At 45.1% G+C, this 17,917-nt stretch overlaps 1 protein-coding gene across 1 annotated transcript in view; it reads left to right on the top strand.

Annotated features, from left to right (window-relative positions):
* The first annotated feature begins 64 nt into the window (after positions 1-64).
* SSB (small RNA binding exonuclease protection factor La) overlaps positions 65-17,917 on the top strand; it is a 20,569-nt gene continuing 2,716 nt past the window's right edge. Inside the window, exons 1-10 of the mRNA XM_083468902.1 lie at positions 65-223; positions 5,892-5,966; positions 6,683-6,786; positions 7,668-7,842; positions 9,581-9,688; positions 9,788-9,888; positions 11,935-12,006; positions 12,110-12,152; positions 14,462-14,602; positions 17,682-17,868. Of these exons, the coding sequence (XP_083325028.1) occupies positions 5,901-5,966; positions 6,683-6,786; positions 7,668-7,842; positions 9,581-9,688; positions 9,788-9,888; positions 11,935-12,006; positions 12,110-12,152; positions 14,462-14,602; positions 17,682-17,868 (997 nt within the window). The 5' untranslated portion in view covers positions 65-223; positions 5,892-5,900. The remainder of the gene's footprint in view (positions 224-5,891; positions 5,967-6,682; positions 6,787-7,667; positions 7,843-9,580; positions 9,689-9,787; positions 9,889-11,934; positions 12,007-12,109; positions 12,153-14,461; positions 14,603-17,681; positions 17,869-17,917) is intronic.

Below are 17,917 nucleotides of genomic sequence, written 5' to 3'. Positions count from 1 at the left end.
GCTGCTCGCCGGGCACCTTCCGAGGATCCGGATTCAGGAGGCGGGCGCCGCGGAAGCCCAGCCCTCGTGGGCCGGGCCAGGGAAAGGGGTGCGGCCAGCGCCGCACAGGCTGCTGGGCTGGCCGGCGAGAGGAGGACGGGAGCGCGTAAAGGCGCACGGAGAAGCGGCGCCGGCGGCCTACGCGATCAAGAGAAGGAGAGGCCGGGGTTTTCCTTGGGCGAAGGTTGGTTCGTTTCCGCGGGCGCGTAATCCTGGCTCCGGGGCTTTTGGGGAGCGCCTGCCTTGCGCGCGGCTGCCCGGAGCTCCTTCCAGACTTGGGTGGACGTCCCCACGTGCGTCCCGGGTGGGCTCCCCGGGTGGGATTTCGGGCTTCGCCGCACCGGGTGGGCAGGTGGGTGGGGAGCGAGGAGGGTCGGCTTGCTTGCGCGCCTCCGCCGGCGACGGGTACCCACGACGCGGCCTGCTCTTTTCCCCCAGCCCGGGGAGGGAGCTGAGCTACAAACAGGGCCCGTGTGCGCGCAACAGAACGAAATGCTGGAGGTTCAAAGCCCAGGAGAGTTTAGATTTCTTTCCCCCGGGGCGCTTGCTTGCTGTAACGCTCTCCAGACGTGACCTACACGTGTAGGTCAAACCCCGGAATGCGGTGGTCGCGGGGTCTCTTTGGGGAGCACGGATGCGCCGCTTGGCGTGATGGGGGGAGTAATCCGTCTCTTTCCCCGCTTTAAGGCTTCCCACGCGTGTTTTTTCTTGGCTTTGCTTTTAACGCACGTGGAGGCGGAGCGGGGAACTTCTCGGGACACGCAGGCGACGTGTTCAAGGGAGAAACTTGCATTTTAAATGCCCAGGGAGCTTTTTCCTATTGGAGGTGGCCGGCGAGGAAGAGCACCACGGTTTGGACCACGTGGAGGATGGTTTGATTGGCAGCTAGGAGTCCTTTACTGCAAGTGCTCACGGAGGTGTGGCAAAGGCTCGACTTTCCGATCCTTCGGGTTTTTGTTTTGCTTCCCTTTCTCACATGAGTAATACACAAGAGAAGAGTTCTCTGTTTTTTTTGTAGTATCTCATTTGGCAAAAGTGAGGCCAGGCTGATATCAGCCATGCGGTGTGACTTCTTGGAATTGGTGGCTGGTATCTAGAACTAGTGGCACTCTTTAATCTCTTTAGTGTTTCTCAAACTTGGATCTCCAGCTGTTGTTGGACTACAACTCCCATCATCCCTAGCTAGCAGGACCAAGTGGTCAGGGATGATGGGAGTTGTAGTCCAACAACCACTGGGGACCCCAGTTTTAAGGTAAGGATTCAGCAGCACAGACTGTTTAGTAGTACTGGGCAATAAATCGCCATACCATTGAGTCGACTGGTACAGTGGTACCTCTGGTTATGTACTTAATTCGTTCCGGAGGTCCGTTCTTAACCTGAAACTGTTCTTAACCTGAAGCACCACTTTAGCTAATGGGGCCTCCTGCTGCCGCTGTGCCGCTGGAGCACAATTTCTGTTCTCATCCTGAAGCAAAGTTCCTAACCCGAGGTACTATTTCTGGGTTAGCGGAGTCTGTAACCTGAAGTGTATGTAACCCGAGGTACCACTGTATTGAAATAACATTGTGATAAATGTTTGAACAAGGCAATATACCTGTGAACCAAAGCATAGGCGCCGACTCCATGGGGCTTGAGGGGGCTCAGCCCCCCCAATAATCTCGGGCGGGCGCCCTTCCAGCAGAGCGCCGCCGCCGTCCCCCGCCTCCTCCTCACCTGCTCCTTCGCCAGCCAGCCAGCCGCGCGCCCTAATCGGAGGCACTGCCGGAAATCCCGCGAGAACAGGGGAATCCCGACTGGCCACACCTCCCAGCCAGCCAATCGGCTGACTGGGGGGCGTGGCTTGCCCTATTTAGGGCCGGAGCCACTTTATTTGCATATTCATGAGCTTATTTATTATTCATGAGCTTTCCCGGGCCCCCCCAATATTTTTTCTAAGTCCGCGTCCCTGAACCAAAGGTGGACATTTGACAGCTTCCCAGGGGGTAGCTCTGCTGAACAGGATACTTTGAAGATTCTTTGCAGATAATGTGCAGGCTTCAGCTATGTTTGCCCTCTCCTTCATCCCTCCTAACTGCTAAGAAATCGTCTTTCCACGTAAAGGTAAAGGGACCCCTGACCATTAGGTTCAGTCGTGGCCGACTCTGGGGTTGTGGCGCTCATCTCGCTTTATTGGCCGAGGGAGCCGGCGTTTGTCCGCAGACAGCTTCCGGGTTATGTGGCCAGCATGCCTAAGCCGCTTCTGGCGAAACCAGTTAGTTCTCCCTAAATAGCTTTTATCCATATCAGAAAGGAAGGGATTGTTATTGTTGTTTTTATTATTTATTTATTTAAAGGAGACTATCTTTTTGCTTACTTGCCCTCCCTTTGATAAAAATGGAGAGATTAGTGGGACAAGGACTTTTGGGGGGGTGAGGTGGAGGGGAGAAGATTGGTGACAGATTATGTATAGATCGAACTTTTGAATTATTCTGCGGCGACTGATGAAGAAGATTTAGAGACTTTGGCTGTAATTTCTGATCACTTGTATTAGTCTATAAATAGTGTTTAGTGCCATTGTTATTGGCCATCGTGTTGTGTTATATTGTTCAGAGTGTTCAGAATTGGCCAGGAGCATTTTGCACTGAGTTATTGGCCACTTGCACCCAAGTGAAGGTGCCTGGGCCCCAGGATGACACCTGACATCACCTGGAGGTGCACATCTGGGGATCGTAGGATCTTGACTGTTTTCACACACTTAATACCCACAATCCTATAGAACTCTATCAGCCATATCTTATCTGCACAATTTCAGGAACCAAAATGCTTTAAGTGCGCAGCCTTAACAAGAACAGTGAACAATTCTGTAGTTAATTGTTGCACTTGTGGGACACAGGTGGCGCTGTGGGTTAAACCACAGAGCCTAGGACTTGCTGATCAGAAGGTCAGCAGTTCAAATCCCCGCAATGGGGTGAGCTCCCGTTGCTCGGTCCCTGCTCCTGCCAACCTAGCAGTTCGAAAGCACGTCAAAGTGCAAGTAGATAAATAGGTACCACTCCAGCAGGAAGGTAAATGGCGTTTCCGTGTGCTGCTCTGTTTCGCCAGAAGTGGCTTAGTCATGCCGGCTCCCTTGGCCAAGAAAGCGAGATGAGTGCCGCAACCCCAGAATCGGCCACAACTGGACCTAATGGTCAGGGGTCCCTTTACCTTTACCTTATCTTCACTTACCATACTTTTCTGTGTATAAGACACCCCCATGTATAAGACGCCCCCTATTTTGGGGGGCTCAAATTTAAGAAAATGGGGGGAGATGTTGAGCTTTTTTTTTGCGAAGGGTTGCTCAGAGTTTTGGAGCTTTTTTGGGGTGGGGGAATTACCCTGGGTTGTTCAGCTTTTTTAAGGGGAGGTTGCCAAAAATCGCTCACCTGCACACGTAGCAAAACCCAACTCTTGTCTGTCCCCTTGCCGGCAGAAGCTGACAATAGCCCGCCCAATTGGCGCAGCGTCAGCCAGTCAACACCACCCATTGACGCAGCAACCAATAACACTCACAATAGCTGCTGACAGCCACGACAGCAACCAATCAAACGTCAACCCTATGCACTACCCAGGTATAAGACGAACCCCATTTTTAGCATGATTTTTACATAATAAAACTTAGTCTTATACACGGAAAAATATGGTACCTCACCCCGCTGCCCTCCTCATAGTTGCGAAGGACGTTCTCATGTTATGAATGATCTGTGTCACCATTCAGAAAAAGAAGTCAGGATATATGTGGACTGTCCCTTGATAAAGTGACTTTTCTTCTTTTAAGTTCTCAAATTTCTTAACCCAGCTCAAGCTTGTCAGCAGAACTTGCCAGGTGTTTTAACTGATAATCAGTCACCACCAGTCCATCCTTTGAAAGTAATAATTTAGAGTTGTCTTGCCCCAAAATGGCAACTAGACATTCTGTTTCGGTGACTAATCTTGGTTAAAGGAGCTGTTTGGTGTCTAGCTTATACACCTGAGTTTCTAACAGGGGCTCATGGTCCTCTGCTGCCCAAAGGGCAGGGCAGGGCCGGCCCACCCGTGAGACAAGTGGAAGCGATCACCTCAGGTGGTAGGTTCCAAGGTAGATACCGTAATTTTTCGCTCTATAAGACGCACTCCCCCCCCCCCGCAAAAATTAAGGGGAAATGTGTGTGCGTCGTATGGAGCGAATGCAGGCTCCATGGCTTCAGCGATAGCAACGCAAAGCCTCCGAAGCGCAGTGGGAGCACTCCCGCCGCGCTCCGGAGGCTTCGCGTTGCTATCGCTGAAGCCTGGAGAGCAAGAGGGGTCAGTGCGCACTGATCCCTCTTGCTCTCTTGGCTTTGCTTCGCTGGAGAGGTGCTGCGCAGCTTTCGCTCTGCGCAGCGCCCCTTCAGCGAAGCAGGAGGAGAAATGGAAGGGGCTCCATTTCTCCTGCCGCTTCGCTGAAGGGGCGCTGTGCAGAGAGGGGGAGAATATTTTTTTTCTTGTTCTCCCCCTCTAAAATGGTGCATCCTATAGAGCGAAAAATAAGGTATTTATTGTCCCCCTTGATCCTGATGTCGATCTTCACCCACCCCTACTTCCCTGGCTGGGAGGGGGACTCCATTCTGCAGCTCGCCTCAAATGGCAAACTATATTGGGCCGGCCCTGCCAAAGGGTAATGGATAGCGCTATTTCTTTTTTTCATTAGGCGCTATGGGGAGATGCTGGATGTACTGAACCTGTGCCAGTAGGTGGTTCAAATCTGAAATGTGGAGCGTATGTTTTTTTAGACTTGCTTGGAAATCAATATACATTTACAACAGCGTTCGAAATTTGCCAGGTGCATTTTCCACCTGGTCATTGGCCACTTGCGACCAAGTGAAGATGCCCAGGTGTCAAGATGGCGCCTGATGTTTCCGCCACCTGGCCTGGGAACCCTTGGGTCTTGCCTGTTTTCACACACCAGCAACACATCCTGTAGAATTCAACCTGTGATATTTTATCAGCACAATCAAGATCAATTTCAGGAACCAAAAAGTCATATTGAAAAACATTACTTTCGAGCCAAAAGAAGGCAACTAGGCATTTTGTTTTGGCGACTGTCAGGGTGGATTTGATTTAAATCAGATCGATTTCAATCACTAGTCATTAAGACTTGATTTAAATCATTTTTTTTACAGAAATATTCATTCTTGCTGATATAATCTTAATTTTTACAACCAGATAAAGCTTTCATTTTTGGAATAATAAATTTTCAGAGTCGTTTTTACAGTTATATCAAAAATTACTGATTTGGTTATAGGACTAGAAATAAAAAGACAGGTAATTATGAAATTATTGTTTATATTTGGACTTTTCTGCTGTACTGTTTTGGAAGGAGAAAAATAATCATTTCCTTAGTAACAATTTAAACAATTTATTTAACTAAAACAATAACTTTATAGCATATGTAACCATGTTAACTGATGTGGTTAAACAATTAAAAAAAAACTTAGACTGAGTTTTAAGACACATGAAAAACTTAAAACAAATCCTTATTTCCTGATGAATAGCCTTTGGACTATAATGTAACTTAAATAGAAAACTATCTTTAGAATTTTTTTTCGTCCAGATGCATTTAAATAAAAAAAAAAATCTAATTTAAATTGAAAAATTCCGATTTTTTAAATATATATATTTTTAAAAATATATCTTTGATTTTTATCCACCCTGGTGATTGTAAACCTGTTTGCTGCCTAGTTTATATATGTGTTTCTAACACAGATTTAAAAGAAGAACATTCTATAATAATAGAGGCAATTGCTGATAAAGTGGGGTCTAAACCATTTAAATGAGCCCTAGTGCTTAAATGAGGTGAAATGTTGCTCTGATTACAGGTGGCGAAAATGGCCGAAAATGGAGACAGCGAAAACATGTCTGACTTGGAAAGGAAGGTCTGCCAGCAGATTGAGGTATGAATATTGAGACTAGCATAGCATTAATGCAAAACGCCTGTTATAAACTTTGTGTAGCTGTCTTGGTTGAGTACTTAAAATGAGGATTCCTCGCAGCTTAGAACTGTTTTATTCCTAATATCAGCCTGATGTTTTGGAATAGGACTCCTCATCTGCACAGCTTTGCTGGCCGATCGCTGATAAAGTACAATGCTTCTTAAGTTGAACAGACTTTTGTAAAAACAAAGATTAAAAACAGCCTTGAAAAGTCAGGCAAGGAGCTATAAAGGGTTCTGCAGCTGCAGAAATTCTCCGTTTGTTCTGATGACGCATGCGACGAGACGCAGTTCAGGAGACTGAGATGCAGTCCAGAATTGAATTGTCAGAACAATTTTAAGCATCCACAAATTGTGACCAGTGTCACAATTGCCTTTTCTTTGGGGGGGGGGGGGGTTAACTCAATAATGTAGCTTCGTCTGTGCTGATATTTTTCATACATCAAGCTTCTGGCAAGCAATTTGTAATATAAAACCATTGAGGGAACGACGTTAAGGCATTTTAAAATATTGAACAGAAACCTGGACGTTTTTCACCTGGTGCTCAGAAATGTGTGCCGTAAATTCCGATGACGCTCTGAAGAAAGGCTTCTGGAAGCTGACTTCTTGGTGCTAAATGAAGTAGTAGGTTGTGCTTGGCTTCTAATATTTGTGTCGCTCTTCGTACTTGTGTCATAGTACTATTTTGGCGACCACAACTTGCCACGGGACAAGTTCCTCCAGGAGAAGATCAAGCTGGACGATGGCTGGGTGACTTTGGAAACGTTAATCAAATTCAACAGGTAAATCTATGGGTGCTTATTCAAAGTTAACTGAAAGGAAGGGGAAGCAGGGATGGGGTTTTTGTTGAGTCCTATCAGTCCTTCCTCGCTCATCATCTTCCCTGTGCTGCATCCCATGTTGTCCAGCAAGGCTTTAAGGCAGACTTCTTCAACCTCAGCCCTCCAGATGTTTTGAGACTACAATTCCCATCATCCCTGACCACTGGTCCTGCTAGCTAGGGATCATGGGAGTTGTAGGCCAAAAGCATCTGGAGCAGCCTTTCTCAACCTGTGGGTCCCCAGATGTTGTTGGACTACAACTCCCATCACCTCTAGCTAGCAAGGCCAGCTAGAAGGATTTGTGCAGCCTTCATCATGTTATCTGAATGCAATTCACGCAATATTTTATATTTTTAATGAATTTAGTACAAATCCAATAAAAGCCACATTATCACAGTACCCAATCACAATCCAATTAAAAACAGAGCCGATTATTCAAAAACCAAATTAACAATTTGAGGTGACTTCTGTGCACTGGGTTTCAGGATACGAGGTTCTTATTTCTTCCTGCTTTCATAATCTTCATAAATCCATTTACAGCAGTTCCGATCTTAATCTTTCGTTTAACAGCCACTGGTTTCTTGACTTTGATTTGTAGTTGCAAATTTATTAACTTTCATTTCTGCAAATGGAGTTTGTGGCCAATACGTTTCCTGTGTGAGATACTCATTTTCCATCTATTTCTTCACTTTTCCTGATGTAATCCAATCATAAAGGGCACCTATGCTTCCACTTTTTCGCTCGGGTTGTATTTAGAGGAGACTTAATATAATTGATAGTTGTTGTTTTTAAAAAAGACAAAAATAACCTCTTTTTACCCACCTTTCTACTTTCCTTCCTAGATTAAATCGTCTCACGAAAGACTTCGATGTAATAGTGGGGGCATTGAAAAAATCAACGACTGAGCTGATGGAAATTAGCGAAGACAAAGCTAAAGTCCGAAGATCTCCAAACAAACCTTTGCCGGAAGTGACGGAGCAATATAAGAACGCGGTTAAAAGCAGATCTGTGTATATTGTAAGTGGGAACGATAATGTGCTCTAATGCAACCGGATTTCAAACGTTCTAGTTCGGGGGACCCCAGTCCTGCATGAAAATTTCTTTGCCATTACCGAGGACACCCTGCATGTTGCAAAGGATTCTGGGAAGCATATTGTAGGCCCTGGGCTTCACTAGGCTCAGTGAATTGAAAATGCACTCTTCCCCAGGGAAGATCTACAGTGGTACCTTGATTGTCAAGCTTAATCTCTTCTGGAAGTTCATTCAAAAACCAAAGCGTTCCAAAACCAAGGCGCACTTTCTCATAGAAAGTAATGCAAAATGGATTAATCTGTTTGAGATTTCTAAAAACAACCCTTGAAACAGCAATTTAACATGAATTTTACTATCTTAACAAGACCACTGATCCATAAAACGAAAGCAGTAAACAATGTACTGCAGTCACACAATCAAGCCATCAGTAGCTGAACTGGGTTTCACACAGTCACAAAAACAAAACAAAAAGAGCCGCAAAAATGCAAAATAAATAGCAAAAACAGACAGACCTCAGCGTAACACTCAAAACGGAAGTGTGGTACTCAAATCAGAAGCGTAACACTCAAAACGGAGCACGTTCAGCTTCCGAAAAAAGTTCGCAACCTGGAACGCTTACTTCCGGGTTTGCAGTGTTTGGGTTCCAAGTTGTTTGAGTACCAAGGCATTTGAGAACCAAGGTATCACTGTACTATGAAAATGATGAAGCTGAGCCTTCAGGGCCCCTAATCCCAGAGGAGCCTCAGAAGTGACTTTAGCCCACAATGCTTAAAAAAAGCTGGGTCTAGTCGACGCAAGTTGAGTCGCACAACTCAAATTGATTATTTTTTGGTTGTATATATTTCAGGGTGGATTTGATTTACATCACATCAATTTAAATCACTAGTCAGTAAGACTTGATTTAAATCATTTTTTTTTTTACAGAAAGACTCATTCTTTTAGAAAGACTCATTTTTACAGAAAGACTCATTCTTTCTGGTATAATCTTAATATCTTAATATTTACAACCAAATGAAGGTTTCATTTTTGGAATAAGAAATTTTCAGAGTAGTTTTTGCAGTTGTATAATAGTTATACTATTAGAAATACAGAGATTATTGTGAGGTTTAATAAGTTAACTTTATATTTGGACAACTTTTCTGCTCTACTTTATTGGAAGGAGAAAAATAATCATTTCCTTAATAACAATTTAAACAATTTATTTAACTAAAACTGATGTGGTTAAACATAAAAAAAACCACACACCTTAGACTGAGTTTTAGCACACGTGAAAAACTTAAAACAAATCCTTATTTCTTGATGAATAGTCTTTGGACTGCAATGTAACTTAAATAAAAAACTATCTTTAGAAAGATTTTTCCATGAAAAGCATTTTATTTTAAAAATCCGATTTGAATTTAAAAAAACTCTTGATTTAAATAAAAAAATCAGTTTTTTATTTTTTTAAAAATCATTGATTTTTATCCACTGTGCCCCATATTATGTTACCTGGTAATAAGCAGTTTAGCTTAAGTTGGCTAATTCTGCTTGACATTCGACCTTTGCTCGTCATGAGGGAGGCTCTTAAATATCGTTCTTTACCGCTATCCATCCTGCTTATGGGTATTGTTCACAAACTGGCGGCAAGACTACGCCCGTGTAAATACCCTAAACGTCCCCAGAGAGGTGTTTGCATAAACCTGTCTCTGAATATGAAGTCACTGACCGAATCCTCAATTTTCAGAAAGGTTTTCCACAGGATGCAACCCTTGATGATATCAAGGAATGGCTAGACTGTAAAGGCAAAGTGGAAAACATTCAGATGCGGAAAACCATTCAGAAAACGTTCAAGGTAACTCCTTCTCGTCAAAGCTCTTTTCAATTATTATTTTTTCCTGTGGGAATATTCCACCAATCTAAATTAAAACACCTCCTTTCCTACCTCCTTCAGGGATCAGTATTTGCAGTTTTTGATAGCGTCGAATCTGCCAAACAGTTCGTTGAGACTCCAAACCAAAAATACAAGGACACGGAGCTTATTGTACTTTTCAGGTGAGTTATGTACTTGATATCGTAATGCTTTGGACTTGCAGATTGTTAATCGTCACCCATTTGCTGCCAGGCCAGTGTGTTACTACAGTGGTACCTCAGGTAAAGAACTTAATTCGTTCTGGAGGTCTGTTCTTAACCTGAAACTGTTCTTAACCTGAAGCACCACTTTAGCTAATGGGGCCTCCCACTGCTGCTGCGCTGCCAAGCACGATTTCTGTTCTCATCCTGAAGCAAAGTTCTTAACCTGAAGCACCCTTTCTGGGTTAGCGGAGTCTGTAACTTGAAGCGTCTGTAATCTGAGGTACCACTGTACAACACTTCCTGTTTGCCCAGAGTGGACACAGACAGGGGGGGTGTTACTCCAGCCAGGAGGACTTCCTGTCACACCTGTCTAGAGCATCCTCCCCGAGTGTGACCAGGTAGATGGGCATGACTCTGTGAGCACCTGTAAAAGGCCAGTCACGCAATCATCTTCCTATCTGACTCTTTTGCTGCTCTCTTCTGATAGTAATGTATTTTGCTGTCTGTTGGCTCATCAGTTTGCAGTTTGCAAAAAGAATAAAACCAATAAATTGGCTAATAAATTGGAGAGCCAGTGTGGTGTAGTGGTTAAGAGCGGTAGTCACGTAATCTGGGTAACCGGGTTCGCGTCTCCGCTCCTCCACATGCAGCTGCTGGGTGACCTTGGGCTAGTCACACTTCTCTGAAGTCTCTCAGCCTCACTCACCTCACAGAGTGTTTGTTGTGGGGGAGGAAGGGAAAGGAGAATGTTAGCTGCTTTGAGACTCCTGAAGGGGAGTGAAAGGCGGGATATCAAATCCAAACTCTTCTTCTTCTTCTAAGTACAACCATTTAAAGTTTTTTTTTAAATAAAAATAAAATCAGCAATAAACTAAAAACAGATTAAAACTCGCAATACTCTACATACCTGGATAAGCTCGTATAAACAAGAGTGTTTTTAGCGGGCGCCAAAATGGGTACAGTGAAAAGGCCTGCCTGGTGTCAACAGACAAGGAGTTCCAAGTTTAAATGCCATTACACTAAGATCAATTTCTGACAAATGTGGATCAGGTATTCTGCGACAGCTCTGCAGATCAAAGAGATCAAGTGGGCATATATGGGCAAGGCAATCTTGCAGGTAAACTGGTCCCATGGTGTTAAGGGCTTTGAAGACTAATACAATGGTACCTCAGATTACATACGCTTCAGGTTACAGACTCCGCTAACCCAGAAATAGTGCTTCAGGTTAAGAACTTTGCTTCAGGATGAGAACAGAAATCGTGCTTGGCGGCGCAGCAGCAGTGGGAGGCCCCATTAGCTAAAGTGGTGCTTCAGGTTAAGAACAGTTTCAGGTTAAGTACGGACCTCCGGAACGAATTAAGTACTTAACCTGAGGTACTACTGTACTTGACTGCTTTTGTTACATCCCACACCAAGTTGTAAAGGCAAGCTTTGATAGCCTTGGCGAAGGAGCCTACGATCAAGGCTGGAGTGGACGTTTGCTTGTAAGTCTCTTGGCAGATGCTTTTCGGTGTGCTGTGCTCTAGTCCATTACACCAAGTGCTAGAAAATGGGTCTAGGGGGGTCTTCTGCCTTGCTCTGCCTGCCTGCCCTCTAGCATCATAGAATCGTAGAACTGGGAGGAATCTTAGCTATAAAGCATCCATGACAGATGGCCCTCCAACCTCTGCTTAAGAACCTCCATGGAAGGAGAGTCCACAACCTCCCGATGGAGATCTTTCCACTGGCAATGGTAGTGATTTCTTGCAGTCTGAGGAACAGAGCACAGTGGGGAGAAGAGTCTCATCGTGCTTTGAGGGGGAAACAGATGGCCGGTTTTAATAAGAGCTGATTATTTTTTTCTTGAACCAAAGCCAGTTTTTCTCTCAACGCTAATTGGTCACCATTGTCTATAGCAGCACCAAGGCAGCTATTAGCTTGCTTCAAAGAACAGCCAGGCATCTTAAGGGTGGCTTTCATATTCCTTTCCGTTGCATAGAGTACACCTAAATTGGCTCGCTTAATTGAATTATATATTCCGTGCAGGGATGATTACTTTGCAAAGAAGAACGACGAGAAAAAACGGAACAGATTGGAAGCGAAAGCAAAGGCCAAGCAGTAAGCGGAGACTTTTTAACCTCGCAATTATCATCTCCTCTTTGTTTGCCAGCAGTGCGCTCTGCTTAACTTCGCAATCCTTTTTCTTATTTTTTTGTCACAGGGAGAAAGAGGAGAAACAGAAGCAAGCGGAAGATGCGGAAATGGTACATGCCCCTTGATTTCACTGACAAAACTGTGTAATCCACAGTGCCTCTGTTTCCCCTGTGTAATTTAGAAGGATAAGGTGGAAGAATAAAGACTTGAAAAGCAATTAGCTAAGACCAGCTTGAGTCTTCTCTCCTGGACCTGATAAGAACAATAAAACAAACAGGAAATTTTTCCCCCTGGGTTCTCCAAAACACACGACGCTGTTTAGTCCCCCCCCCCCCTTAAAAAAGGTAAAGGTCCAGTTGTGGCCGACTCTGGGGTTGCGGCGCTCCTCTTGCTTTATTGGCCGAGGGAGCCGGCATACAGCTTCCAGGTCATGTGGCCAGCATGACTAAGCCGCTTCTGGCGAACCAGAGCAGCGCACTTAAACGCCACTTACCTTCCCACCAGAGGGGTACCTATTTATCTACTTGCACTTTGACGTGCTTTTGAACTGCTAGGTTGGCAGGAGCAGGGACCAAGCAACGGGAGCTCACCCCGTATGCACTTGATTTCTTACACATACTGGGACTGAGCCAGTAGTCGGCCCCAACATCCGTTTTCAGTGCGAAGGCTCAATCCTAGAGCATATGAAGTAAGTAGGAAATGCCCCTGAGCAGGTGCAGAGTGCATTTTTGTCCCAGATATGAGTAACTGGCCGTGGACTGGGACTAGCTGTAAGGAGGGTTTGCACAGGAACCTGAACCTTGACAACATTTCTTCTGCTGATAATTCCCCATACGGGACAGCTGCATATGCCTTCATTGCAGAGGGTTGGACTAGATGATCCTCAGGGTCCCTTCCAACTCAACAATTCTGATTCTTCTAGAAATTAAATCCAGAGTGCCTCATTCATAAGGGCTCTTTGCCTAGTGCTGCTGGAGATACAGGAGACCTAGAAAGCAGTTCTGCTCCTTTTTATGTCATTAGGTCGGCCTTGTATTTAACACCTTGCGGGGTAGACAAAAATCACCTGGAATTTCATTCCGACAAAGGGGCTGGCTGGAGGAGAAAGGGCCTTCTCTTCCAGTCCACTTGGTAGAAGCGTTTTTTTTTTTATTATTTAAAAAGCTAGTCAGCATTTTCATGCTAGTCACAAACTTAATTAGCCAAGGCTACATTTAGGCCAAACAGTGGAAAAGGCTGTTCTGACCCAGATGGGAGAAAATTGAGGTTCGTAAGAGTTGTGTGGATAAGGCTAAAGGCAACAATTTACCTGTTTGGTTTCAAGCTTTTTCCAAAATACTCTTTCGGAGACTTGAAACTCAATTGCCAAAGTGCATCTGGGATTGTAATACCCCCTTTTATTTTCAATTGTAAACCAATAATAGCCTCATTATAACAATGCCAAATTATAATACAATGAATAATACCAATCATTGAGATGCCAAATTATACAATTTAGGTGGCCCTTCATGTGCTAGAATTGATGGTTTAGTGATTTACTTTGTTTCTGTGTTCCAGAATCTTACAAATTTCAATTACGCTCCATTCAGACTTGAGTGTAATACTCCTCCTCATACCAGTGTCCTGTGCTAAAGTAGCTTTCCTGGAAGAAGCAGTGCACCCCCCTCCCCATTCCAGATTTAATGTGATCATGGGTACTTTTGTGTACATGGGTTGGGGGAGGGAGATGAGCAGTGCCAAATAAATTCACATTCTTGAAGTTGCAGTTGCAAGACTTTGAGCGTATTGGTTTTGTGTTGGTTCCACTGCAGGAAGGTGTGATCCAGGGTACTCTGGTCTTAACCGAGGTTAGATCGCTGGAGCATGCTTGGGAAACTGAATCTCAGAATAAAGCAGCACATAGCTGGAATCATGCAAGTCAAAATGCGATTGCTATTACGAGCCACCAGCAGCACTATGCAGCCAACAGCACTGAAGGACTGTCCCAATTCAGGCGTTCTCTTTCATGACATCATAATCACACGGTAGAAGGGGGTGGAGCTGTGTTGGTTGGGGAATGGGTCCTCCCAAAGTGTGGATGGCGGTGGGGGGGTGCAGGGCCTTGGAGCCAGCTGAGGAGTGTGGAGGTACAGTGGTATGCCCCCCCACCCTTCCTCCATGTGATTATGGTAGCATGAGAATCTCTAAATGGGGCTATTTTAACAGCCAGGAACTTGGGAACTCGCTAATAGTCTATCTACAAGCTTGACCCCCCCCCCCCACACACCTTGGAACGTTCCAAGTTTGTGTACATCTCATTGCCCAAGTGCTGGGAAGCTTTAAAACCCATCTCTTGCTTGAAGTCTTATTCAATCCTGCTGGGGTATAAATGTCTGTCCTGTCTAATGGAATCTTTTCCCTCCCCTTTTGTAAATGAAAGAAATCTCTGGAGGAGAAGCAAGGCTGCTTGCTGAAGTTCTTTGGAGACCTGGAAGATCAGACTTGCCGAGAAGACCTCCATGCCCTTTTCTCTGGCCATGGCGAAATTAAATGGATAGACTTTGTCAGAGGTGCCAAAGAGGTCAGACCCCGGGGCATTGCTGCATCTGGCGAAATGTTAACAACAAAATGGGGCGATGTTTTCAGGTTTTGCTGTGCTCGCTGCCCGATACGACAGTGGTTTTCTTCGAAACGTATAGACCAGGGACGTCCAACTCCCCAGAGACTGCGATCTACTCACAGAATAAAAATCTGGCAGTGATCTGCCCCTTTTGCAGGGGGTGGGTGGGTTTCAGGTCAAAGTTGTGGAGCTTTTGTTAGGGAGGAAAGACAAAGTTGTGGAGCTTTTTTTAAGAGGGGGAGGTAAAAAAACGTTGAGCTTTCTTTCGGGAAGAAAGGAAAAAGTCGCTCACCAAAAGATTGCTCAGTAAACAATCAGCCTCACAGCAAAAACTCCGTCTTCCGTTCTAGCGATCATGCGCAAATGGAAGAGGGAGCGAGGCCAGGTGCTTTTTTCCCCCAGCAAAGGAAAACAAGCCAGCAATCAACTGCAGTCGACCTTAACCTCCCAGGGATCGACCAGTAGATCGCAGTCGATCGGTTGGACATCCCTGGTATATACAATCTATTACTGAAAATCAGAATGGAAAACTTGGCAGAAACATTTGATTCCTCCTATCCAAGGCGCACTCGTAAAAACAGGGAGCATAAATTTCATTCTTGCTTGCTAGACAGAATGCTGTGATTGCTTCGCTTTATTCTTCTAAGCAGCAAATTAATAGGTAGAGGTAAAACTTTGCATTGTGGTGAATAATTAACAACGGGTCTCAACCCTAGGAGACCTGCGGCCTGCCTTAAAATGTTCTGCACTCCCGCCAGCCCCAGCTGGTGGTCACAAGTGATGGAGGTTGTAGTCTGAACAGCACCTAAAGGGTGTCTGCTTTTCCCATCCCTCCCTTAAACAAATTGGGTGGTATTTCAACTAAGATTTACTCAGTACACCCATTGAAATTAATGAGCGTGACAAAGTTAGGTCCATAAATTTCAATGGTTCAACTCTTGAGTAATACCTCCCATGGATTTGCCACACGAGCGATGTCCTAGGAACCAGAGCTAGTATAAAACACCCCAGGAAACTCTGGCAGCTACTAGCTGAAGGAGCCACAGCTAGCTTTGGAAGGACTGTTTTATGCTCACAAGCTACAGGAACTGGTTGATTCCCCTCTGTAGTCCACTATAGCATCTTCTCCTGGGAAAGAGAATAGTTAAAGGGCAGAGTTGTGGGCAGTGACTCATGTGCTGCTTTAGGAACATAGAAAGCAGTATTGTCTCTATTGACCGGTAGCAGTTATCTGGGATTTCAGACAGAAATTTCTCCCGGCCCTAGCTGGAGATGGCAGGGATTAAACCTGGGACCTTCTGTGGGCAAAATCGATGCTCCGGCACCGAGCCACTGTTCTTCGGATCTTAAGGTTGTCCTGTCTGGCTTAGGCCTCAAATGAAAAGAACAGCAACTAATGCCAGTACAGTCGTACCTTGGAAGCCCAGGGCCTTTGAACTCAAAAGTTCTGGCTCCCAAAGAATTGAAAACCAGAAGTGATTGTTCCGGTTTTTGAAGGATTTTCAGAAGCCAAATGTCTGGCGCTTCTGCAGCTGATTGGAAGCCACACCTTGGTTTTTTAACTGTTCTGGGAGTCATACCTCTGGTTATGTACTTAATTCGTTCCAGAGGTCCGTTCTTAACCTGAAACCATTCTTAACCTGAGATACCACTTTAGCTAATGGGGCCTGCTGCACTGCCAGCGCGCGATTTCAGTTCTCATCCTGAGGTAAAGTTCTTAACCCGAGGTACTACTTACATGTTAGCAGAGTTTGTAACTTGAAGTGTTTGTAACCCGAGGCACCACTGTAGTGGCTTATCTAAATTTTTCACAATAATCAACACATGCCTTTTCATAAAAGCACCAGTTTTACGCCAAGTGCATAATGACTTTCAGATTTGGAGACACTGAGGAGCACAATATAAAACAGAGTAAAACTGTAATGTAATAATTATATAAGCACCTAATACCACTTAACCTCTGTCCGAGTTGTATTACATGTGGCCAATACAGACCAAATACCGCTTGTGTTTGTGCACACCTATACGATGTCAGCATTTATTTGTACGGTTGTTCAAGGCTTTGACCTTTTTAAAAGAGCTATCGTCTTGTATCTGTGCACTGTGTTCATGCCACACCCCAGTAGAACCATTCTTACGTCGGCTACTACGTGCACACACCTGTTATATGCCACCACATGCCCCGATATCTGTGATCTATCGTGATAGATGAGTCTGCATGTGGTGTGAATTTGGTGCTTTTCTGAAGAAGTGCATGACATGCCAGCTATGCTGCCGCAGTGCTAAAAACGAAATAGGAATACAGTGGTAACTTGGGTTAAGTACTTAATTCGTTCTGGAGTTCCGTACTTAACCTGAAACTGTTCTTAACCTGAAGCACCACTTTAACTAATGGGGCCTCCTGCTGCTGCCGCGCCGCCGGAGCACAATTTCTGTTCTCATCCTGAAGCAAAGTTCTTAAGCTGAGATAATATTTCTGGGTTAGCAGAGTCTGTAACCTGAAGCGTATGTAACCTGAGGTACCACTGTACTTAACAGTGGGCTGCCTTGAGAGGGTTCAGAGGAGTGATCAGTTATGTTCCTGGGCAACTGGTGTCAAATACAGTCACACCTCATGTTACAGCCACTTCAGGTTACGTGTTTTTGGGTTGTGGACCACGAGAAACCTGGAAGTACCGGAATAGGTTACTTTCGGGTTTCACCGCTCGCACATGTGCAGAAGCGCCAAATCGCACCTGCGCAGATGCAGCGCTTCAGGATGTGAATGCTGCGGGTTGCAGACGTGCCTCCATCACGGATTATATCCGCAACCTGAGGTTCTACTGTAAACTGTTCCAACAAACCTAGTTTAGGCCGAGGCCTCGTGGGAGTGCTTGGCCTGCGTGGTCCTTACCGCTGCATCCGTTACGACTCGGTGGCAAATTTTAGCTATCGAATCGCCACTTTGGCCGTCTCTTCTGACTGCAGGGAAGCCGTAGAAATAAAATGTCTGAGCGAACGGTTGCGTATTGAGATGACAAACTTGCGTTTCTGCACACAGGGAATCATCCTGTTCAAGAGCAGCGCCAAAGAAGCGCTGGATAAAGCCCAGGCGGCAAATGACGGGAGCCTGCAGCTGCGAGGCAGAGAGGTGACGTGGGACGTGTTGGAAGGAGACATGGCGAGAGAAGCGCTCAAGAAAATCATGGAGGGGCAGCAAGAACTGTTGAACAAAAAGAAAGGAAAAGGTGACGTTTTGCCTTGATTTTTTAGTCTTCTTTCATTTAGCTTACCTTC

Source organism: Podarcis liolepis (genome assembly GCF_965112155.1).
Source record: "Podarcis liolepis genome assembly, chromosome: 1".
NCBI classification, from domain to species: Eukaryota; Metazoa; Chordata; class Lepidosauria; order Squamata; family Lacertidae; genus Podarcis; species Podarcis liolepis.
This window is presented reverse-complemented; position numbering and strand designations above follow the sequence as displayed.